The sequence below is a fragment of the Pongo abelii genome, chromosome 15, assembly GCF_028885655.2.
Source record: "Pongo abelii isolate AG06213 chromosome 15, NHGRI_mPonAbe1-v2.0_pri, whole genome shotgun sequence".
NCBI lineage: Eukaryota > Metazoa > Chordata > Mammalia > Primates > Hominidae > Pongo > Pongo abelii.
Window position 1 is genome coordinate 78,241,803 of NC_072000.2, and position 24,484 is coordinate 78,266,286.

Consider the following 24,484-nt stretch of genomic DNA (forward strand, 5'->3'; position numbering starts at 1 on the left):
CGAGACTCAAAAAAAAAAAAAAAAAAAAGGTAAAGAGGTAAAGCGCCAGGTGCAGTAGCTCACACCTGTAATCCCAGCACTTTGGGAGGCCGAGGCGGGCGGATCACGAGGTTAGGAGTTCCAGACCAGCCTGACCAACATGATGAAACCCCATCTCTACTAAAAATTAAAAAATTAGCCAGGCATGGTGGCATGCACCTGTAATCCCAGCTATTCAGGGGGCTGAGGCAGGAGAATCACTTGAACCCAGGAGGCGGAGGTTGCAGTTAGCCAAGATCGCGTGACTGCACTCCAGCCTGGGTGACAGAGCGAGACTCCATCTCAAAAAAAAAAAAAAAGGTAAAGGAACTGAAAACACAGGACTAACTTCCTAGAGGATTTGGAAACGCATCAAGAAATGACATTTGAGGCCGGGCACAGTGGCTCATGTCTATAATCCTAGCACTTTGGGAGGCCAAGGGAGGCAGATTGCTTGAGCTCAGGAGTTCGAGACCAGCCTGGGCAACATGATGAAACCTCGTCTCCACCAAAAATACAAAAACTAGTCAGGCATGGTGGAATGCACCTGTAATCCCAGCTATTTGGGAGGCTGAGGTGGGAGGATTGCTTGAGCCCCCTGGGAGGTGGAGGTTGCTGTGAGCTGAGATCGCACCACCGCACTGCAGCCTGGGTGACAGAGTGAACCCCGTCTCAATTTAAAAATATATATATAAGCATATATAAAAGAAATGGCTGGGCACAGTAGCTCACGCCTGTAATCCCAACACTCTGGGAGGCCGCGGAGGGTGGATCACCTGAGGTCAAGAGTTCGGGACCAGCCTGGCCAATATGGTGAAACCCCGTCTCTACTAAAAAAGAAAAAATTGGCCAGGCGTGGTGGTGTGCCTGTAATCCCAGCTACTCAGGAGGCTGAGGTGGGAGAACTGTTTGAACCTGGGAGGCGAGGCTGCAGGGGGCCGAGATCACGCCACTGCACTCCAGCCTGGGCAACAGAGCGAGACCCTGTCTCAAAACAACAACAAAAATGAAATGACATGTAAGCAATCATGAAAAACGAACAGAAATAAAATAGAGACCAGATGTGTATAAGACCAGAGAGATTAGAAAAAGATGATAGGAAAAGTATAGTTTGATTTCATTTAAAAATTTCCTCAAGAGCCACATGCAGTGGCACGTGACCATAGTCCCAGCTACTCAGGAGGCTAAGGAAGGAGGGTCACTTGAGCCAAAGAGTGCAAGTCCAGCTTGGACAACACAGTGAGACCCTATCCGTATAAAAATTAAAAATAACGAGGCCAGGTATGACGGCTCATGCCTGTAATCCCAGCACTTTGGGAGGCCAAGGTGGGAGGATTGCTTGACCCCAGGAATTTGAGACTAGCCTGGGCAACATGGTGAAATGCTATCTCTATAAAATATTAAAAAATTAGCAGGGTGTGTCCGGGCGCAGTGGCTCATGCCTGTAATCCCAGCACTTTGGGAGGCTGAGGCGGGTAGATCACGAGGTCAAGAGATCGAGACCATCCTGGCTAACACGGTGAAACCCCGTCTCTACTAAAAATACAAAAAATTAGCTGGGTGTGATGGCGGGTGCCTACAGTCCCAGCTACTCGGGAGGGTTAGGCAGGAGAATGGCGTGAACCTGGGAGGCGGAGCTTGCAGTGAGCCGAGACTGCACCACTGCACTACAGCCTGGGCAACAGAGGGAGACTCCATCCCCAAAAAGAAAGCAAAAAATTAGCCAGGCGTGGTGGCGGGTGCCTGTAGACCAAGGTACTCAGGAGGCTGAGGCAGGAGAATCGCTTGAACCTGGGAGGCGGAGGTTGCAGTGAGCCGAGATCATGCCACTACACTCCAGCCTGGTGAGAGAGCAAGACCTCATCTCAAAAAAAAAAAAAAAAAAAAAGCCAGGCGTGGTGGTACACACCTGTAGTCTCAACTATTTGGGAGGCTGAGGTATGAGGATCATTTGAGCCTGAGAAGTGGAGGCTGAGGTGAACTGTGATGGAGCACCACTGTACTCCAGCCTAGGCGACAGAGTGAGACCCTGTCTCAAATAATAATAATTAAAAGCCAATGTCCTCAAGAATTTTTTATATGAATTTGAGAAACAAAAAGTAGAAGACTAGTGAAAGAGGATATAGAAGAAGAGGGTTAGCATTTAATGCAGAGGATAAAGATTGTGGTCAAAGAAATATAATCTGAGATTTTAAAAAGATAGTAACACTATTAGTAAATGCCAAGCATGATGTTAAGTATTCTACATAGATTAGCTCATTTAATCTCACATTACTGCTCTGTGAGTTAGGTGCTATTATTAAGATTCCCATTTTATAAATGAGAAAACTGAGCTTAGAGAAACTAAGTATCTTAAGACCACATCGTAGTTAAATGAAATGAGTCAGAAATCAAACCCAGATGGTTTAATTCCAGGGCCACAGTCTTAACTACTAGGCCACCCAAGAAGGACTATCTAATAGGGCTCTTGGAAAAGACGGATATGGGAGTGGGGAGGCGAGTGTAGAGCAGAGAATGGTCTGAGATGAGGGTGGAAAGTGAGACTTGCATCAGGATGTGAAAGTTTTACAGCAGTCTGACCTTCTTATATAAAATCAAGAGCTTATCTATTTATTTATGTAGAGATGGAGTCTCACTATGTTACCCAGGCTGGTCTTGAACTCCTGGCCTCATGCAATCCTCCAGCCTCAGCCTCCTGAGTAGCTGGGATAACAGGGTTGAGCCACTGTGCCCAGCTAATCAAGAGATTTTGAAGATCTTAATTTCCTGCTGTTGAATATATTTCCAGAATCCGACCATTTCTGACCACTTCCATTGCTACCACCTTCGCCCAAGCCACTATCATCTTTCGTGTGATTTGCTAATATTGTCCTAACAGATCTTCCTGCTTTTATCCTCACTCCCCTGGAGTTAGTCTCCTTTTAACAAACAACCAAAGTCATCCTTTTATATAAATTAGAGTATGTCTCTGTTTTATGCAAAATCCAGCACTGGCTCCCCATTTCAGAGAAACAAGGTCCTGACAATAGCCTTCTGTTTCCAACCCCACTACATCTCTGACCCCATCTACTAATAGTTTTCACCTTACTCTCCCCCAACACTGATCTCTGCGCTTATTCACTCATGCTCCTGCTTTAGGGCCTTCGCTCTAAGTTGTCCCCAGTGCCTAGAAATTCTTTTCCTATATATCCATTTGATAAATTCCTGCAACTCCTTCAAATACTTGTTTAAAAGTCACTTTTATTGAGACCTATTTAATACTATAACCTCTCTCCTTCACATGCTCCCACCTCTACCTGCTTTCTCAACTCCCCTTACTCTGATCCACTTTTCTTTTTCCACACCACTTATCACATTCTAACATACTGGAAAGCTTACTTATATTTATTGTCTGTGTTCCTCTGATAGAATATAAGCTCCTCAAGAACAGAAATCTTTTTGTTTACTGATGTAACCCAAGAACCTAGAAGAGCATCCAAGGTGGAATTCAACAAAAACTGACAATAGAAATGGGCTGGGGTTTCTCTCGGCCTTAGCGCCATTTTCTTGGAAACCTCTGCATTATGAGAGCCAAGTGGACGAAGAAGCGAATGCGCAGGCTTAAGCACAAAAGAAGAAAGATGAGGCAGAGGTCCAAGTAAACCACTAGCTTGTTGCACCATGGAGGCCACAGGAGCAGAAACATGGAATGCCAGACGCTGGGGATGCTGGTACAAGTTGTGAGACTGCATGCTACTGTCTAGAGCTTGTCTCAATGGATCTAGAACTTCACTGCCCTCTGATCGCTGATCACCTCTGAGACCCACCTTGCTCATAACTAAAACCGCCCATGTTGGTCCTTTGCCCTGGACCTGGGACATTCTGGACTATTTCTCTGTTTACTTGTGGCCGAGTGTAACAACCATACAATAAATCACCTCTTCTGCTGTCTTAGCTGAAGAATCAAAAAAAAAAAAGAAAAAGAAAAAAGAAATTGGCTGGGCATGGTGCCTCATGCCTGTAAATCCCAACACTTGGGAGGCTAAGGCAGGAGGATCATTTGAGGCCAGGAGTTTGAGACCAGCCTGGGCAACACAGCAAAACCCTATTTAAAAAAAAATTTTTTAATGAAAAAATTAGCCAGGCATGGCTGTGCACACTTGCAGTCCCAGCCACTTGGGAGGCTGAGGCAGAAGGATCACTTAAGCCCAGGAGTTCGAAGCTGCAGTGAGCTAGAATCATGCCACTGCACTCCAGCCTGGGTGACAGAGCAAGACCCTGTCTCAAAAAATAAATTAATTAAGTAAATAAATATATGTATTAAGCAATAAAAATATTTATTAACTCATCCCTTTTTTTTTTGAGACGGAGTCTCCCTCTGTTGCCCAGGTTGCAGTGCAGTGGTGTGATCTTGGCTCACTGCAACCTCTGCCTCCTGGGTTCAAGTGATTCTCCTGTCACAGCCTCTGAAGCAGCTGGCACTACAGGTGCCCCCCACCACACCTGGCTAATTTTTGTATTTCTAGTAGAGACAGGGTTTCGCCATATTGGCCAGGCTCAAACTCCTGACCTCAGGTGATCCATCTGCGTTGGCCTCCCAAAGTGCTGAGATTACAGGTGTGAGCCATTGAGCCAGGCCTATCTCATCATTTCTGTGGTTTGGGAATCTGAGAGTAGTTTAATTAGACAGTTTTGGCTCTGAGGCTCTCATGAGATTGCAGTCAAGATGTAGGCTGGGGCTGCAGTCAATATGAAGGCTTGACTAGGCCTGGAAGACCCACCTCCAAGATGGCTCACTCAATGGTTGGCAAGTTGATGCCAGCTGTGGGCAGGAAGCCTCAGTAGCTCCCCGTGTAGATCCTCCATAGGGTTGCTTGAATGTCTTTATAACCCAGTGGCTGGCTTCCTCCAGAGCAGTCAATCCAAGAAGAGCAGGGCAGAAGCAGTAATGTCTTTTATGACTTTGTTTTGGAAGTCATACACTATCATATCCCATATTCTAATGCTCATACAGACCAACCCTGACGAAATGTAAAAGGGGACTACACAAAGGCATGAATATTAGGAGGTGAGCATCACTGGGGAGCATCTTGGAGGTTGGCTACTGTAAGCTGTAACCAGTATTTGTGTAATATTTTGTGGGTTTTTTTTCCAGTATACCATATATATATTTCAATAAACTCATCTTACATACTTCTTATTTTAGGAACTGCATGTTATTCCAATGATATTAACTGTTTTTGTTCATTTGTTTATTCTTAGAAAAAAATAATATATAGAAATAAGCCAGGTTAGCTGGGCATGGTGGGACATGCCTGTAATCCCAGCTACTCGGGAGGCTGAGGCAGGAGAATCGCTTGAACCCAGGAGGTGGAGGTCGCAGTGAGCTGAGATCGCACCATTGCACTCCAGCCTGGGCGACAGAGTGAGACTCAGTCTCAAAAAAAAAAAAAGAAAAAAAGAAATAAACCAGGCACAGTGGCTCATGCCTGCCTGGGTGAGAGAGCAAGACTCGGTCTCAAAAAAAAAAAGAAAGAAAGAAAGAAAGAAAAGAAATATAGGCAGGGTTTCACTATGTTGGTCAGATTGCTCTCAAACTCCTGGCCTCAAGCAATCCTCCACCTCGGCCTCTCAACGTGCTAGGATTACAGGTGTGAGCCATCACATCGGCTGATATTAACTTTTAAAGATGAACAACTGGCCAGGTGCGGTGGCTCACGCCTGTAATCCCAGCACTTTGGGAGGCTGAGGGGGGCGGATCACCTGATGTCAGGAGTTCAAGACCCGTCTGGCCAACATGGTGAATCCCCATTTCTACTAAAAATACAAAAATTAGCTGGGTGTGGTGGTGCACTCCTGTAATCCCAGCTACTTGGGAGGCTGAGGCAGGAGAATCACTAGAACCCAGGAGGTGGAGGTTGCGGTAAGCTGAGATCATGCCACTGCACTCCAGCCTGGGAGACAGAGCAGGACTCCATCTCAAAAAAATAAATAAAAAACAAAACAAATAAACAAACAAAATGAACAACAATGCTGACTTGACTTTTAACTTCTCTCAAAATATCATACCCCACCACCTGAAGCTTTCCATCTTCTGTTATAGTCCTAATATTTTACTTAAGGAAAAGAATTAAAGTCAGAAAAACTACAAGTCACACAATGTACTTCTTGTTTCTAAAGGTGAAAAGAAATTTAAATACCTTTTTGTTTTTTTTGAGATGGAGTTTTGCTCTTGTTCCCCAGGCTGGAGTGCAATGGCATGATCTCGGCTCACCACAACCTCTGCCTCCCGGGTTCAAGTGATTCTCCTGCCTCAGCCTCCCAAGTAGCTAGGATTACAGGCATGCACCACCACGCCCAACAAATTTTGTATTTTTAGTAGCGACAGAGTGGGGTTTCTCCATGTTAGTCAGGCTGGTGATCATCTCAGGTGATCCACCTACCTTGGACTCCCAAAGTGCTGGGATTACAGGCATTAGCCACCTCGCCAAGCCTTTTTTTTTTTGAGACGGAGTCTCGCTCTGTTGCCCAGGCAGGAGTGCAGTGGCACAATCTCGACTCACTGCAACCTCCGCCTCCCAGGTTCACACCATTCTCCTGCCTCAGCCTCCTAAGTAGCTGGGACTACAGGCACCTGCCGCCACACCCGGCTAATTTTTTGTATTTTTAGTAGAGATGGGGTTTCACTGTGTTAGCCAGGATGGTCTCGATCTCCTGACCTCGTGATCCGCCCGCCTCGGCCTCCCAAAGTGCTGATATTACAGGCGTGAGCCACCACGCCCGGCCCTTTTTTTTTTTTTTTTTTAAATGACAAGATGTGTTGCTTTATCACCTAGGCTCAAGTGCAGTGGTGCAAACGCAGCTCACTGCAACCTTGACCTCCTGGGTTCAAATGATCCTCCTGCCTTAGCCTCCTGATTAGCTAGACTACAGGAATGAGCCACCATGCCCAATGAATTTTCAAATTTTTTGTAGAGATGGAGTCTTGCTATGTTGCCCAGGCTGGTCTCAAACCCCTGGCTTCATGAGATCCTCCCACCTCAGTCTCCCAAAGCATTAGGATTACAGGCCTGAGCTACCACACCTATTATTCAACTAAAAGTCAGATATAGTTAAGAAAGAGTAGGCAGAAAATAAATGAATCACTATATTTGTTTTGAAGATACATATCAATTAAGAATTGAGTAATCTGAAATTAAACACTAAATCAACAAAGATACAGAATGAAAGAAAATATTTATATTGGCAGAATAGAAACTTTATGCTACATACAGAAAAAAACTTCCAATCATATCAGGTAGCATTAATAATTAGGTACTAGCTGGGCATGGTGGCACACACCTGTAGTCCCAGCTACTCAGGAGGATCACTTGAGCCCAGAAGTTCAAGGCCAGCTGAGCTAACATAGCAAGATCCTGTCTCTTAAAAAAAAATTCGGTATGGCCGGGCGCGGTGGCTCACGCCTGTAATCCCAGCACTTTGGGAGGTCAAGGAGGGCAGATCACGAGGTCAGGAAATCAAGACCATCTGGCTAACACGGTGAAACCCCATCTCTACTAAAAATATAAAAAATTAGCTGGGCATGCTGGCGCATGCCTGTAGTCTCAGCTATTCGGGAGGCCGTGGCAGGAGAAATTGCTTGAACCCAGGAGGCAGAGGTTGCAGTGAGCTGAGATCACGCCACTGCATTCCAGTCTAGGTGACAGAGCAAGACTCTACCTTGGAAAAAAAAAAAAAATTAGGTACTGAAGAGGTATTTGGTGAAAAAGGACAAGACTGACAACTGGAACAGATTTGAAAACCATAGAAAAATTTTATAGCAATATTTTTCAAGTCAATAAAACTAATAAAAAGGTTTATTTAAAAGTCAGCTTTTGAGCTGAGCATGGTGACACACACCTGTAGTCTCAGCTACTCGGGAGGGTGAGGCAGGAGGATCGCGTGAGCCCGGGAGTTTGAAGCTGCAGTGAGCTGTGATTGCACCACTGTACTCCAGCCTCGGTGACAGAGTGAGACCTTGTGTTGAAAAAAAAAATTTTTTTTTTTTTTTGAGATGGAGTCTCACTCTGTCGCCGAGGCTGGAGTGCAGTGCAGTGGTGTGATCTCGGCTCACTGCAACCTGCACCTCCCAGGTTCAAGTGATTCTCCTGCCTCAGCCTCTCGAGAAGCTGGGATTATAGGCACCTGCCACCATGCTCAGCTAATTTTTTTGTATTTTTTAGTAAAGATGGGGTTTCACTATGTTGGCCACGCTGGTTTTGAACCCTGACCTCAAGTGATGTGTCCACCTTAGCCTCCCAAAGTGCTGGGATTACAAGCACAAGCCACCACCCCCAGACAAAGAAAAAAAAATTTTTTTTTAACTCAGCTTTTCTTAGATCATTGTCAAAGACTTACATATAATAAGACCAGTGAGCATGGAACCTCCTGGGGGAGAGACTGAACAGAATGAACTTCCAACAATATGAGCTGTCTCAAACTGGTAGGGAGGGAAGGGTCTTTGCTCCAAATCTGATCATGTTTCCAGAACAGATTCACTGATCAGAGGGCTAGTCAAATGATATAGCCTTTTATTTTTTATTATTTATTATTTATTTTTTTCTTTTTTTTTCTTTGAGATGGAGTCTCGCTCTGTCGCCCAGGCTGGAGTGCAGTGGCACGATCCTGGCTCACTGCAACCTCCGCCTCCCGCAGGTTCACGCCATTCTCCTGCCTCAGCCTCCCGAGTAGCTAGGACTACGGGTGCCTGCCACCATGCCCGGCTAACTTTTTTTGTATTTTTAGTAGAGATGGGGTTTCACAGTGTTAGCCAGGAGGGTCTCAATCTCCTGACCTCATGATCCACCTGCCTCGACCTCCCAAAGTGCTGGGATTACAGGCATGAGCCACTGTGCCTGGCCTAGACTTTTATTTTTTCATTCTTGAGACAGGGTCTTCTCGTGCCCAGACTGGTCTCAAACTCCTGAGCTCTAGTGATCCTCCTGCCTCAGCCTTCCGAGTAGCTGGAATTATAGGCTCATACCACCATGCCTGGCTGGATATATCCTTTAAGGTCTAACCCTAAATTCAAATACTGTAACTGCCAATAAAGAAATGAGAATTGATGTCACTGGTAGTTATCAACAAATACATCAGTCTTTCCTGTAAACAGGTCATTTTTTTATGTGTATTATTTCATTTTCATCAAAATATCATTATTTCATTTTCATCAAAATATCATTAGACACGTGTCAAAAAGGCCCATTCTGTACAATGAACTCATTTAGGTGTAATAACAAAATGAGTCAGGCATGACTTCATTCTCCATTGTTTCAGGCTTGACTTTGCTACAATAATCACTCGGAGGAAAGCTGTTGCTATTGTTGCCTCTTTTTCTTCACAAATCAGGAGGTCTTTTCTTGCCCATTCATTAAGAATCAAAGTCCTTTAGATAAGAAGATACTATCATTCAGGAGGGGGTTCATATTGCCCCAATGAAAAAACAGAATGAAAATCTGAGGTGATAAGCTCGGCCTGCCTCCAAACCCATATCCATTGTGGGAGGCACTATTTACAGAAGAGTAACTGCCACTAGGATCAGTGCCACTGAGCACCGTTTATATTGGATTTTAACTGTGGGAAGAGAATAAAAACATTTTCCCTTTCTTGTTATCAACTGAAAAATAGCTACTGCTTCAAACATGTTAAATCAAAATGAAAAACATGCCAAAGATAAAAAATATTACAATGATAGTTTCATGTATAAAGGAAGGAATAGGGGTTCCCCATAATTACATTTTCCCAAATTTGTCTTTCCCCCACCAAATGTGCCTTTAAAATGCTTTCCTTCTAAATACCAAAAAAACTTGGGGTTTTAAAAAAAAATTATTTTTATTGACAAGGTCTTGCTCTGTCACCCAGGCTGGAGTGCAGTGGAGCAAACACAGCTCACTGCAGCCTTAAACTCCTGCAATCCTCCCGCCTCAACCTCCCAGAGGGCTGGGACTTCAGGCATGAACCACTGCACCCAGATAATTTTTGCATGTTTTCAATTTTTTTTTTTTTTTTGAGACGGAGTCTCGCTCTGTCGCCCAGGCTGGATGGAGTGCAATGGCGCGATCTCGGCTCATTGCAAGCTCTGCCTCCTGGGTTCAAGCCATTCTCCTGCCGCAGCCTCCCAAGTAGTGGGGACTACAGGCACCCGCCACCACGCCCAGCTAATTTTTTGTATTTTTAGGGAGACAGGGTTTCACCGTGTTAGCCAGGATGGTCTCGATCTCCTGACCTCGTGATCCGCCCGCCTCGGCCTCTCAAAGTGCTGGGATTACAGGCGTGAGCCATCGCGCCCAGCCGTGTTTTCAATTTTTTTTTATAGAGAAAGGAGTCTCGCTATGTTGCCCAGGACGGTCTCAAACTCCTGGCCTCAAGTGATCCACCAGCCTCAGCCTCCCAAGTCCCAAACCTCTCAAGGGATTACAAGTGTGAGCCACTGCACCTGGCTCCACTATAACACTTTAACAGTGTTTGGTAAAAGTGTTTTTGGCCAGGCGCAGTGGCTCACGCCTGTAATCCCAGCACTTTGGGAGGCCGAGGTGGGCAGATCACCTGAGGTCGGGAGTTCGAGACCAGCCTGACCAACATGGAGAAACCCTGTCTCTACTAAAAATACAAAATCAGTCGGGCATGGTGGCCCATGCCTGTAATCCCAACTACTCGGGAGGCTGAGGCAGGAGAATCGCTTGAACCCAGGAGGCAGAGGTTGCAGTGAGCTGTGATCGAGCCATTGCACTCCAGCCTGGGCAACAAGAGCAAAACTCCATCTCAAAAAAAAAGTGTTTCCATTGTGAATTATATAATTTCCTACAGGGACTCCATCTCAAAAAAAAAGAAAAAAAAAAGTGTTTCCATTGTGAATTATATAATTTCCTACAGGGAATACCACTTTTATTTATAGTTCAGAGTCATGATTATGATTATCAGTTATATTTTCCTGTAAACCTGAGATGCTTCCAAGGGCTACAGTGGGTCTATAGGACTGTTTGCCGTTCTGTCACCGAATGGTCCCAGATTGCTATCCTTTTTGAGCTAGTTTTTTCTGACATCATGCTATCTATTATCACTGATCAGTACTGTCATGTGCCCAACTCCTTCAATAAACCACCATTACCTCCTAATTTTCTTTTTAAATCTGTTGTAGGATGTAAATCAGGAAGCCATAATTATTAGAATTTCATGTCAACATAAGCAAATGAAGGCCTCTCCAACAGAACAAGGGTACTGGACTTTGTGACAGCTCTTTCAGTGCCTTATAGACCCTTTTCCATCTACCGTGAGCTCTCAGCTACGAACAACAAAGCAGAATTTGCAGAAATCTGACCTATGAAAAAGTGAAGTATTACTTATATATGTTACTTACCAATTTTTTCTTTCCTTCTGAATTTTCTCCTTGGTTCCTTTATTGTATCACTTTTTCAACCTGTGTAAGATGGACATGAATAATCATAAGAACAGTTTCCTCTTTTTCTCTGCTGTCAGTATGCCTATTTTTGACTCAGTTATCTCTTCTACATTTTCATTTCTAATCTCTTCAGGCTTTGGAACCCAGATCACCAAGTTCATCTCCTGAGTTGTAGTCTAATGCCCTTCAGCTCTTTCTCCTCCCCTACACTTTCTTCTCAGACTACAACCTTAGCCACTTTACCACACATCCAGCTCATTTAAAAAGTCACCAACAGCAAGAGAAGCAAGTCACACTCCCTCTAGAAGCTTGTGTATATGTGTGTGTGAAGGTGGAGAAGGCAATGACCAAGGAGCTAATTCATAAGTAAAGTACACAGACTGGGCGCAGCAACTCACGCCTATAATCCTAGCACTTTGGGAAGTCAAGGCAGGCAGACAGCTTGAGCTCAGGAGTTTGTGACCAACCTGGGCAATGTGGCGAAACTCCATCTCTACAAAATATACAAAAAATTAGCTGGGTGTGGTGGTACGTGCCTATAGTCCCAGCTACTTGGGAGGCCGAGACAGGAGGATTGCTTGAATATGGGAGGTTGAAGTTGCAGTGAGCCGAGATGTGAGGTCTTTTTTTGCTGTTAAAATGCCAGCCATATGTTCCACAGTATGATCAATGAGTGGCTACTTACTATTACATGCACGAGTATGTGGTTAAAAGGGACCAAGCAGATGGGGGCTTGGTGGCTCACGCCTATACTCCCAGAACTTTGGGAGGCTGAGGTGAAAGAATCACTTGAAGAATTTGAGTTTATATATTATTTTCTATTCCCTCAGGAACAAAAAAGTTAAACTTACCTATGCAACATAAATCTGAAGATTACACATTCAAGACAGGATTTGAATTATGGATTTGACTCACGCAACCCATGTTATAAATTCTAACTATAAGGTCTCCAAAGTAAAATGTATTTTATTTATTTTTATTTTTTTGAGATGGAGTCTCGCTCTGTCACCCAGGCTGGAGTACAATGGCATGATCTCGGCTCACTGCAACCTCCGCCTCCTGAGTTCAAGCAATTCTCCCGCCTCAGCCTCCCAAGTAGCTGGGATTACACGTGTCTACCACCATCCCCAGCTAATTTTTTATTTTTAGTAGAGAGGGGGTTTCATTATGTTGGCCAGGCTGGTCTTGAACTCCTGACCTCAAGTGATCCACCAGACTTGGCCTCCTAAAGTGCTGGGATTATAGGCATCAGCCACCAGTCCCACCTGGGACTCATTCATCTTTGAACACTGATTACTTAACAGAGTACAATCTGGCATATATGTTTAATTAATGTTTGTTAAATAAATTAACAAATACATAAATCTCATCACTCTGCTTCTCAAAATTTTCATTAATGTCCCACTGTCCACAACAGAAGTTACAAACTCAAACACCTACAGGGACCAGGCAGGAAATGTAAATGAGTAAAGGTGTGTGTAAGACAAAAGGAACCAGTGGGGATTGCGGTAAACTGGAGAGCATGTGTCCCATCTAAAGGGGCAGCTTCTTGCTATTCCCACCAACTGCTACCATAATGGAATGTAGGCTCCACACTGCCAGGTCTTCTGATTTTTCAAGGTAAGCTGAAAGCACAGATTTCTTTGTAAAATCTGCTGATTTTTAAATGATGACAACTAATTCCATTTAAAAACCCCCAAAAACCTACCATTCAGGCCAAACGAAACACATTCTATGAGCCAAGTCCAGCCCTCAAGTGACAAACTGGTGCCTCTAGTCTGCAGGATAAAAGACAAACTCCCTGCCTGACATTCTAAGTCATTCACAATGAGTTCCCAGCCTACCTTTTTAGAGTGTTTTGCCTGCTTGTTCCATACAATAACCCTCTGCTCTAGTCTAGTGGTTCTGAAACTTTAGCACGCATCAGAACCACCTGGAGGGCATAGATTGCTGGGCCTCATTGCCAGTATTTCTGATTCAGTAGGTCTCAGGTGGGGCCTGTGAAACTGTAGTTCTAATAAGTTACCAGGTGATGCTGATGTTACCGGTCTGTGGACCACACTTTAGGAACCAATGCTAGAGTTAAACTACTCCCTATTTTAAGCATACTCTGAATTGTGCTCACATTGTTCTAACTTCCCAGAGGAACTTCCCTCTCCTTTCAGTCCATCTCCTTCTATAAACTTTCCCTGACTACGACAGTCTTAAATGCCTCCAAATTCTATAGCACCTAGGGTTTGGGCCAAGCTTAGTCAACCCACAGCCTATGGGCCGCATGTAGCCCAGAATGGCTTTGAATGCAGCCCAACACAAATTTGTAAACTTTCTTAAAATATTATGAGATTTTTGTGATTTTTTTTAAGCTCATCAGCTATCATTAGTGTTAGTATATTTTATGTGTGACCCAAGACAATTCTTCTTCTTCCAATGTAGCCCAAGGAAGCCAAAAGATTGGACACCCCTGGTCTATGCCATCTCTCCTTTATCAATCCCTGCTTGGTACTGTTTACTGTTAAGTGTTTGTGTATGGGTGACAATAAGGTTGTATATTCTCGGAGATCAACATCCAGGTCAGAGCTTAATACATCTGACTGTAAACAATTTGAGGGCAAGGGCCTTCTCTTGTTCCTTACTGTACCCATCAAGTTATCAGACAGGCTGTTATACAGTTGGTTTCATTAAATGTTTCTTAAATGAATGAATATTTGACAGATCTATGACATAAAAATGCAGACAAGTGGGCCTAAAATTTAGGTAATTTTTCATTGCTTTTTTTAAAAAATAGAGACAGGGTCTTGTTATGTTGTCCAGGCCGGTCTCAAAATCCTAGGCTCAAGCAATCCTCCTACCTTGGCCTCCCAAAATGCTAGGATTACAGATGTGAGTCACTGTGCCCAGTTCAGGTAAGTTTCCTTAGAGAACTTTTAGTCTGTGGCTCTGTTGGGATGGACAACTCATAAAAATGGGATATTTTGCAAATAAAGTAACAGCAGTTAATGATTATTTGTAGGCATAGTGGTGCATGCCTGTAGTCCCAGCTACTTGGGAAGCTGAGGTAGGAGGATCTCTTGAGCTCAGGAGCTTAAGTTCAGCCTGGGCAACATAACAAAACCCCATCTCAAAAATATATGGCCAAGCATAGTGGCTCACAACTATAATCCCAGCACTTTGGAGGGCAGAGGTAGGAGAACCATTTGAGCCCAGGAGCAACAGAATGAGACCCAGTCTTTACCCCCCTCCAAAAAAAAAAAAAGTTAGCTGGGCAAGGTGGCACAAGCCTGTGCTCCTAGATACTCAGGAGACTGACATGGGAGAATTGCTTGAGCCCAGAAGGTTAAGGCTGCAGTGAGTCATGATTGCACCACTGCACTCCAGCCTGGGTGACATAGCGAGACCCTGTCATTCATTCATAAACAAATAAATTAAATAAACAAATAATTATCTGTGGTAATATATCTTGTATATACGTAAAACAGTGAATGTTTTAAATTTTTAAAAATGTATCTAAAAGTGATAAGATTAAATCCTTGACCGCCAGGATTTCTTAAAATGCCCCTGCAGAGATGTGAACTAGTCTTAATATCACAAGAAAATGTCAATTTAGTAGAATTCTATATTTGCAGCACACACAACAAAAGAGCAGGACGAAAGTAACTCCTGGCCAGGTGTGGTGGCTCAAGCCTGTAATCTCAGCACTTTGGGAAGCCGAGGCAGGCAGATCACTTGAAATGAGGAGTTCAAGACCAGCCTGGCCAACATGAGGGTGAAACCCCGTCTCTACTAAAATACAAAAATTAGCCGGGCATGGTGGCAGGCGCCTGTAATCCCAGCTACTCGGGAGGCTGAGGCGGAGAATCGCTTGAACCTGGGAGGCAGAGTTGAAGTGAGACAAGATTGTGCCACTGCACTCCAGCCTGGGCGACAGAGCAAGACTACCTCTCAAAAAAAAAAAAAGAAAGTAACTCCCATGAGAAACAGTTTGGATAATAATATATGTATTTAGGATTCTAAAGGCTATGTAAAAACAAAATCTAAAGTTGTTCACTTAGACTGATCCACCTATAAAGTACCATCTGCTATAAGGTGATTTCAAGAATGATTTATGAAGAGAAACATGGCCTCTGAGGTAAACCCGAATAAAGTTACAGATGAATTTATAAAGTAAACCCAGTTTTGGAGCTACTAGAAGAAAAAAGCAGAAGTACTACCCACCCCCCGCCCACCCCCCTTTTATTTTTTTTGAGAAAGAGTCACACCATTGCTCAGGCTGGAATACAGTGGCACGACTCACTGCAGCCATGACCTCCCTGGGCTCACGTGATCCTCTGAACTCAGCCTCCTGAGTAGCTGGAACTACAGGTACATGCCACCACACCCAGCTAATTTTTGTATTTTTTGTAAAGACAGGGTTTTGCCATGTTGTCCAGACTGGTCTTGAACTCCTGGGCTTAAGCAATCCGTCTGCCTTGGCCTTCCAAAGTGTTAGGATTACAGGCATGAACCACCATGACCAGCCAGAAATTCTATCTATTTTGATACATAATAGTTCTAAATTTTATATATGGCTTGTTGGACAAAATTAACATCACTTGGCAAAAAACAGAGAATTAAATTCAGGACAAAAAGAAAACTACCATTCAGGAACATTTGAAATACATTTATAAATTTAAGCTAGTGGAGATATTACCTTACATCTGGATACGAGTCCTACCTAACAGCACCATAATGATCTTGTCTGTATGAGGATTCAGCCAAGACACTCCACATTTCTTTGTTGACCAGGAACAAGGAAAACTGGACAGAAAAAGAATTACAAAACCAAGTCAACAAAACATGAAGTGGCTTATTCCAAGTTTAAAAGCATTAGTGTTCTAAACAATGAAACAAGGCAAATTTATTTTGTAATAATTCCTGAAACTTCATAGTAAAGGCACCTACCAGTAACTGTGGAAGGAAATGCTACCAGATGAACTACTAAATAGCAACTTCCTACTCTACTATCTGTACTATCAGTTGTTGCTCACCAGCAGATGACAGTAACAACATCCAGTTCTTTGGTAGAAAATGAGGGGATTCAGAAGACTGAAGACTCTAGATCCACCTCTACCAGAGTATGAAATCTTGGCATTTCTCTGAGCCATATTCATGTCACAACAGCTTTATCTACAAAATCAAACTTAGTCAATAAAAAATATATATAATACAATTAAATAAACTAGGCCAAGTGTGGTGACTCATGCCTGTAATCCCGGCACTTTGGGAGGCTAAGGCAGGAGGATCACCTGAGCTCAGGAGTTCAAAACCAGCCTAGGCAACATGGCAAAACCCTGTCTCTATAAAAAATACAAAATTAGCCAGGCATGGTGGTGCATGCCTATAGTCCCAGCTATGCCAGAGGCTGAGGTGGGCAGATCACTTGAGTCCGGGAGGTCGAAGCTGTAATGAGCCATGATCCTGCCACTGTACTCCAGTATGGTTAAGAGTAAGACCCTATCTCAAAAAAACCATCAAAAAACCCAAAAACCAATAAAAGAAACTATAAAGTACTATAACTAAGGTACTATGCATATATTAATAATCTTGTTATAGTCAAATTTTTATGTTCATAAATTAATCTGTAAGCCTATGTTCAAATGAGGAGTCTTGGACTGACTTTCATATTATAAAGTTACCAATTTCTAGAATAAATTCCAAATATACAGCCTGTGACAGAAGATGCCCTACTCTCTTTTCTGCAGCTTATCAACAGTGTGCTTTTTCAGAACCTTACACATACAAAATTAATGGTAACTTTATAGATTTTACATCAGAGATAAACCCTTCAATATATGGCGATTCCGCCTATGGACTCATGGGAGTATGAAAGTGTACCAGAAATACACTGAGAAAAAGCCATGATCCGCCAGGCGTGGTGGCTCACGCCTGTAATCCCAGTACTTTGGTAGGCCGAGGCGGGCGGATCACCTGAGGTCGGAAGTTCGAGACTAGCCTGACCAACATGGAGAAACCCCGTCTCTACTAAAATTACAAAAGTAGCTGGGCATGGTGGTGCATGCCTGGATTCCCAGCTACTTGGGAGGCTGACGCAGGAGAACTGCTTGAACCCGGGAGGTGGAGGTTGCGGTGGGCCGAGATCGTGCTATTGTACTCCAGCCTGGGAAACAAGAGCAAAACTCCATCTCAAAAAAAAAAAAGAAAAAGAAAAAGCCATGAGCATGCTGGCAGATGGTATGTATAAAAATGTTTACGCCAGCCTGACCAACATGGAGAAACCCTGTCTCTACCAAAAATACAAAATTAGCCAGGGATGGTGGCGTGTGCCTGTAATTCCAGCTACTGGGGAGGCTGAGGCAGGAGAATCGCTTGAACCGGGAGGTGGAGGTTGCGGTGAGCCGAGATCGTGCCATTGCACTCCAGCCTGGGCAACAAGAGCAAAACTGTCTCAAAAAAAAAAAAAAAAAAAAAAAAATTTTTACAGCCGGGGGCGGTGGCTCATGCCTGTAATCTCAACACTTTGGGAGACCAAGGCGGGTGTATCACCTGAGGCCAGGAGTTCAAGACCAGCCTGGCCAGCATGGTGAAACTGTCTCTACCAAAAATACAAAAATTAGCCGGGCATGGTGGCAGGCACCTGTAGTCTGTTACTGGGGAGGCTGAGGCAGGAGAATTGCTTGAACCCGGGAGGCGGAGGTTGCAGTGAGCCGAGATTGCGCCATTGCACTCCAGCCTGGGCAACAAGAGCGAAACTCTTGTCTCAAAAAAAAAGGTTTACAGCCAGGGCGGTGGCCCACGCCTGTAATCTCAGCACTTTGGGAGGCCGAGGCAGGTGGATCACCTGAGGCCAGGAGTTAGAGACCAGCCTGGCCAGCATGGTGAAACTCCATCTCTACCAAAAATACAAAAATTAGCTGGGTGTGGTGGCATGCACCTGTAGTCCCACTTACTGGGGAGGCTGAGGCAGGAGAATCGCTTGAACCAAGGAGGTGGAGGTTGCAGGGAGCCGAGATGCCCCACTGCACTCCAGCCTGGGTGACAGGAGACACTCTCTCAGAAAAAAAAAAAAAAATTTACAAGGCTTATCATTACCAAATCGGCATGTTCGCTCAGAAGAAACAGAAATTCAGAAACAGAAACTATGCAAGTGGGAAACAAGGCGGAGGGGAGTAATTAGAGGTCAAAGACATCGGGAAGGAGTGTACAGATTAAGTCCTCCCTAGAGAAATGGTGACGAAGGATCTACAACGACATTTAAAATAAACTTTTTAATTTGAAATGGGAGTATAACATAGAGCAGAGCTTCAACCACAAGTCTCCTAACTATTGGCTTGGCACTCAGAATACCGTATCTTCCTTAATGACTCACTGACTGACTCTCATTGAAAAGTGAGAATACTTGTGAGTACACTCCTTTTCAGAGGTGTATTCGGGATTTCAGGAGTCGGGGAGGCAAGTTGAAGAGCTTTCAACTTTATGCAACTTTCAGGAAAGAAGGCTGCGGACCGGTATTAGCAAATGGAAATCCGGGGGGCGGTCGTGGGCGGGAAGTATCGGCCACACAGGACCTAGCGAGGCCGAGGACCCTGCTCCAGACCTCGGTGGCAGCACTCCCCTCCCCGCCCGGCTCCCTGGCGGGCTGCTGCTCTTGGGAGGCTGGCAGCCTCGCCCCCAACCACCGCCCTCGGGAAAGTCCTCAACTGCCTATCAAAAAACGTTTGGCCTGGGACGTCCGCTGGCTGCACTATCCCTTACAGAATCAGCAAGGGTGAAAAGCCAGGAAAGAGATGCAACCCAAAGGAGTAGGGCAGTGCCGGGAGCGGCAGAGGCGGAGCGGGGGCGAGGGCAAGGTAGCCGCGGCCACGCTGGCTGCGGCATGGAGACACGGGAGGAACGGGACCCGCGGGCGGCACGGGAAAGGGCTGCGGCTCAGACTACCGCGGCGGGACAGGTGGACCAGCGGGGATCTAAGTCTCCTGAGGCAAGGGCGCCCCGACCGCGGCGACTCCTGACACACCCGGGCCGCAGGACGAAGCGCTACCGCCCAGGGCTGCCAGCTCCCGCCTCCCGTCACCAGAGCCCGGGCCCCACGTAAAGGATCAGGCGCCGCCAACTCTCGCACACTCACCGCGCGCGCGCCACCCTGACGCGGCAGCCCGCCGCCCTCGGCGCGACCTCCGCCCCGCCCCGCGCGCCGCGGCGCCTGGGCTACGTCACGGGCGCGTGCGCTCTCCGCTCGCCGTCAGCGGCGCGGGCGGGGCATTGCCAGCTCGGCGTCCCGGTTCCCTTGGAGACAGAGCCGGCCAGGGCGGCCGCGGCTGGGTAACGACGACAGCGGAGGCCCTGGGGAAGCCAAGATGCCGTCGAAGGGAAAGGACAAAAAGAAAGGCAAGAGCAAAGGCAAAGACACGAAGTAAGGAGAAGCCACCCGAGAGTCCCCTCTCCCTGGGCCTGCCTGGGATTTCGGGTCTGGGGCTGGCTACCTGGCGCCCCCCGCGCCGGCCCACTCAGACCCTCTCCGGCTCTCCCGGCTTGTGAGGATTACAGCTCCCATGTCCATAGTCTGGCAGATCTCTACTATGTGGTTCAGATGATCTTAAACGTGTAGAGGATGTATAAAGTAGTTCCTTGGGCCTTTTCAGAGATCTCTTTTGGTTCAAAGGGGACACCTAAAGTATTTTACCAAGTTGGATAATTATTGAGGTTTTCCCAAACTGATCAGAGCCACTGAGGTGGGTAATGTTCTAGCACTAACCCCTTACAGGCCTGGAGCTGCTGCTAGATTGCTACTAGCCCTATTGGGGCTAGTAGTCCAGAAACGTGGTTTCTGGACACGTTGGAGTCATATGTGGTGTCCAGCAACAACACCATGTATGGGAACACAGAGTTGGCACCAAACTTGAGATGTTTGTAAAGTAACTTAAGAGAGTAATTCATGCTCAATACAGAAAGTTTCCGAAACATGGGAAATACCAAAAGAGAAAACAAAAATCACTTGTAGTCTCATTATCCAAAAATAAACACTACTATATTTTGGAGTATTCTTTTATTTTTTAATAAAACGATAGCCCAATGTACGTACTTATATGTGGCTTTTTTCTTCTCATTTATTAATGTAAGTATTCTTTTATGGTATTTTTTTTTGTTTTTACATAACTGCACAGTTAGTCTAGCCCTTAAAGTGCCAAGGGCTTATCACATTCCTAGAACTCACTAACATATGTTTTCAGATTTTGACCATGCTTCTACAGTACACATTTGAACAATGAGGAACACTGAGGGTAAGAGACCTTATTCCTTGGATTTTCCATGACCCATTGTTTGAGAAACCTGGCTTTGTTTCTACAGTGAGTATCAGTGGTCCTATTAGAGTGTCTAATTTCTTGCATCAAGTACTTTTTTTTTTTCTGGAGACCAAGTTTTGCTCTCGTTGCCCAAGCTGGAGTACAATGGCACGATCTCAGCTCACTGCAACCTCTGCCTTCCAGGTTCAACCAATTCTGCTGCCTCAGCCTCCCGAGTAGCTGTGATTACAGGCACCCGTCACCACGCCCAGCTAATTTTTTTATTTTTAGTGGAGACGGGGTTTCACCATGTTGGACAGGCTGGTCTCGAAATCCTGACTTCAGGTGATCCACCCGCCTCGCCTTTGCAAAGTGCTGGGATGACAGCCGTGAGCCACCATGCCCTGTCGCATCAAGTACTTCGAGCCACTCAGACCTGATACCGGGATGGTCGTAGTGAGGCAGTGTATCACTAGTGCCTAAATCATGCCAGAAAGGGACATCAACAGCTATAACAGGCTGAGGGGTTGGGAATGGAGCTGGCCTTAATTTGAAGAGAACAAAAGGTGAAAGTGGGACTTTGGTTCTCTCCACTGCAAACCCATTACCTCTGTGGAAGAGGACTGAGAACCAGAAGTAGGAAAGTGGATGTGGAGGGTGGCAGTATAGAAAGGTCCACATGTACATATGTGTGAAAATATTTAGAATTCAAATACAGGTGAAATATTCTTAAATATGTATGTATTTATATATCATGGTACCTACCATATATAAGGGGGAGTGTTTTGTTAATGCTTATACAATAAATATTTAGAAAAATCTCTTCCTTTACCACTTTAATCTTTGAATCCATCCTTTTCCCTCTCCACCTCTATATAAATGATTATGGTTTCTCAGGCATCCTTAAAGCCTGGTGGGTGGGGCATCGTGGCTCATGCCCAGCACTTTGGGAGGCTGAGCGGGGGAAGATCACTTGAGCCCAGGAGTTCAAGACCAGCCTGAACAACATAGGAAGACCCTGTCTCTACACAAATTTTTATTAAAAATTAGTTGGGCATGCTAACTCATGCCTGTAGTCACAGTTACTCAGGAGGCTGAGGTGGAGGATCATTTGGGCCTGGGAGGTTGAGGCTGCAGTGAGCTGTGATGGTGCTACTGCACTACAGCCTGGATGACAGAGCAAGATCTTGTCTCAAAAAAAAAAAGTCTGGTGAACTGTGGCACCAGCTGATAAACTATTTAACATAGTTGCCCTAGTGACTTGACTTTTTGTCCAAGACCTAGCCCAAAACAAAACAAAACAAAAACACCATCCTGGCTAACACGGTGAAACCCCGTCTCTACTGAAAATACAAAAAGTTCGCCGGGCCTGGTGGCGGGCTCCTATAGTCCCAGCTACTCGGGAGGCTGAGGCAGGAGAATGGCATGAACCCGGGAGGCGGAGCTTGCAGTGAGCCGAGATCGCGCCACTGCTCTTCAGCCTGGGCGAAAGAGTGAGATTCCGTCCCCCTCCCACCAAAAAAAAAAAAACACTCAAAAGTGGAGGGTAAAGTGGGTGGGAGATCACAGTTACACTACCAATGGGTATCATCATGCAGAAACTGAGCAGAGATAATGGGTTTGCAGTGGAGAGAACCAAAGTCCAGCACTGAGTGAGTAGGAATAGAAAAGATAGTTTAACTACAGGAGAATCAGGCTAGGGCACTGGTTCACACCTGTAATCTCAGCACGCTGAGAGGCCAAGGTGGGGGGATACTAGAGCCCAGAAGTTGGAGACCAGCATAGGCAACATAGTGAGACCCCATCTCTATTTAAAAAAATAATATATATGGGAGAATCAAATAAGTAAATGAAAAGGTATAAAAACTGTCCAAGCGCAGTGGCTCACACCTGTAATCTCAGCACTTTCGGAGGCTGGGGTAGGAGGATCACTTGAGCCCAGGAGTTCAAGACCAGCCTGAGCAACATGGCAAAAACTCATTTCTACAAAAAGTACAAAAATTAGCTGGGTATAGTTGCATGAACCTGTAGTCCCAGCCACTTGGGAGGCTCAGGTGGGTGGATGGTTTGAGCCCAAGAGGCAGAGGTTCTGGGGAGCCGAGATCGTGCTACTGCACTCCAGCCCGGTGACACAGCCAGGCCCTGTTTCAAAAAGAAAAAAAAAAAGATATGAAAGCTTTATGAAGTGAGTTTGGCTTATCCTGTCTTTTCCCTTTGTTTTACCAGTCTTTTCGAGTTATGCTCCAGGGCTCCCCTCTTCCAGGAAGAGGCAGTTACTTAATTCCCTTATGTGAATACAAGTGAATATGTATTTCTTTTTTTTCTTTTTTCAAATGTGAATACGTATTTCTTATTAACTTATTCTTCCAACAATATTTGCTCATGTGTGCCAGGCAATACCAAGCAAAACAAATAAAAAAAGAGAAAAATTTAATAGTAATATAGTAGAGTTATATACTGTCTGCATATTAGAGTTGTATAAATAGTCATGTACTGTCAATGTCCTCTTCCCATGCAGGAAGTTAATAAAAACAGATGAATCTGTGGTGGACAGAGCCAAGGCCAATGCCTCCCTTTGGGAGGCCAGGTTGGAAGTCACAGAACTCTCTAGGATTAAGTATCGTGATACTTCACGGATACTGGCAAAAAGTAATGAGGACTTAAAGAAAAAGCAATGTAAAATGGAGAAAGACATAATGTCAGTATTAAGTTACCTGAAGAAGCAGGATCAGGAGAAAGATAATATGGTAGGTAGGTAGAAAGCCTCCTCGGCCTCATTAACTACCTCTATGGTGATGCTGATGTGGTTATGTATTTCAAAGATTTTTAATTCCTTGAAATCTTAACATATAGTTAAGACATTTCAATTGACCTTAACTCTGTTTGAAGCAAGACACTTTTTCAGAATGGTTTTACTGTTATTGGCTCTCTTTTATTTTCAATCCTTGTTGCATGTTTTCTTGTCTGAAGCAAACAGAGATTGATGATCATAAGGGAACTTTATGATCTACTTTATTTTAAGGATAAGAGCATGGTATGTGATCTATATATTTTTTGATGCTGATTTTTAGTTTTAAAAATTTGTAAAGCAGTTCACTGATAATCCATGATAACGTTCTGAACCCAGCAAGTTGAATCTTTATTTTTATTTTTGTCCAGTTGAATCTTGTATCTTATTGTACCTTATTAAAATGTTGAGAGTAAAGCTATCATTTTATATTTGGAAGAAAAAGGGAGGCTGGGTGTGGTGGCTCACGCCTGTAATCCCACCACTTTGGGAGGCTGAGGTGGGCAGATTGCCTGAGCCCAGGAGTTTGTGACCAGCCTGGGCAACACAGTGAAACCCCATCTCTACTAAAATACAAAAAATTAACTGGGCATGGCTGCATGTGCCTATAGTCCCAGCTACTCGGGAGGCTGAGGCAGGAGAATTGCTTGAACTCGGGAGGCAGAGGTTGCAGTGAGCTGAGATCATATCACTACACTCCAGCCTGGCAGCCTGGGCGACAGAGCGAGAGACTCCATCTCAAAAAAAAAAAAAAAAAAAAAAAAAGAAAAGAAAAAGGGAAGGGAACTAACATTTTGGAGCCACTACAATGTACTATACTGGGTGCTTTACCTCTCTTGATTCTTTTACTAACCTCCTATTTAATTATTTTTATGACCCCGTGTAGCTATAATATTATTATTTCCATATTACAGATGAAGAAATTGACTTTCAGAAAGGACAGGTAACTTGCCCAAAGTCACACCCCTAGTGGGTGTTAAAAGT

At 44.7% G+C, this 24,484-nt stretch overlaps 2 protein-coding genes across 13 annotated transcripts in view; one reads left to right on the forward strand and one right to left on the reverse strand.

Moving 5' to 3' along the window:
• The window catches only part of ENTPD5 (ectonucleoside triphosphate diphosphohydrolase 5 (inactive)), a 55,792-nt gene extending 36,152 nt beyond the window's left edge, over positions 1-19,640 (reverse strand). The window contains exons 1-3 of one of the 5 annotated variants that reach the window (XM_024231771.3): positions 19,557-19,640; positions 16,122-16,228; positions 11,393-11,452 (exon numbers count right to left, since the gene is read on the reverse strand). The gene's annotated coding sequence lies outside the window, so the exon portion shown is untranslated. Of the gene's footprint in view, positions 1-11,392; positions 11,453-16,121; positions 16,229-19,445 lie in introns of all 5 variants that reach the window. The other 4 variants (XM_024231773.3, XM_054530831.2, XM_024231772.3 and 1 more) reach the window with 4 other exon arrangements.
• BBOF1 (basal body orientation factor 1) overlaps positions 18,452-24,484 on the forward strand; it is a 50,806-nt gene continuing 44,773 nt past the window's right edge. For 5 of the 8 annotated variants that reach the window (XM_054530820.2, XM_054530819.2, XM_009249290.4 and 2 more), the window contains exons 1-2: positions 18,452-19,841; positions 23,231-23,459. In XM_054530820.2, the coding sequence (XP_054386795.1) occupies positions 19,786-19,841; positions 23,231-23,459 (285 nt within the window). In that variant the 5' untranslated portion in view covers positions 18,452-19,785. Of the gene's footprint in view, positions 19,842-23,230; positions 23,464-24,484 lie in introns of those variants that run through there. The other 3 variants (XM_009249289.3, XM_054530824.2, XM_054530825.2) reach the window with 3 other exon arrangements.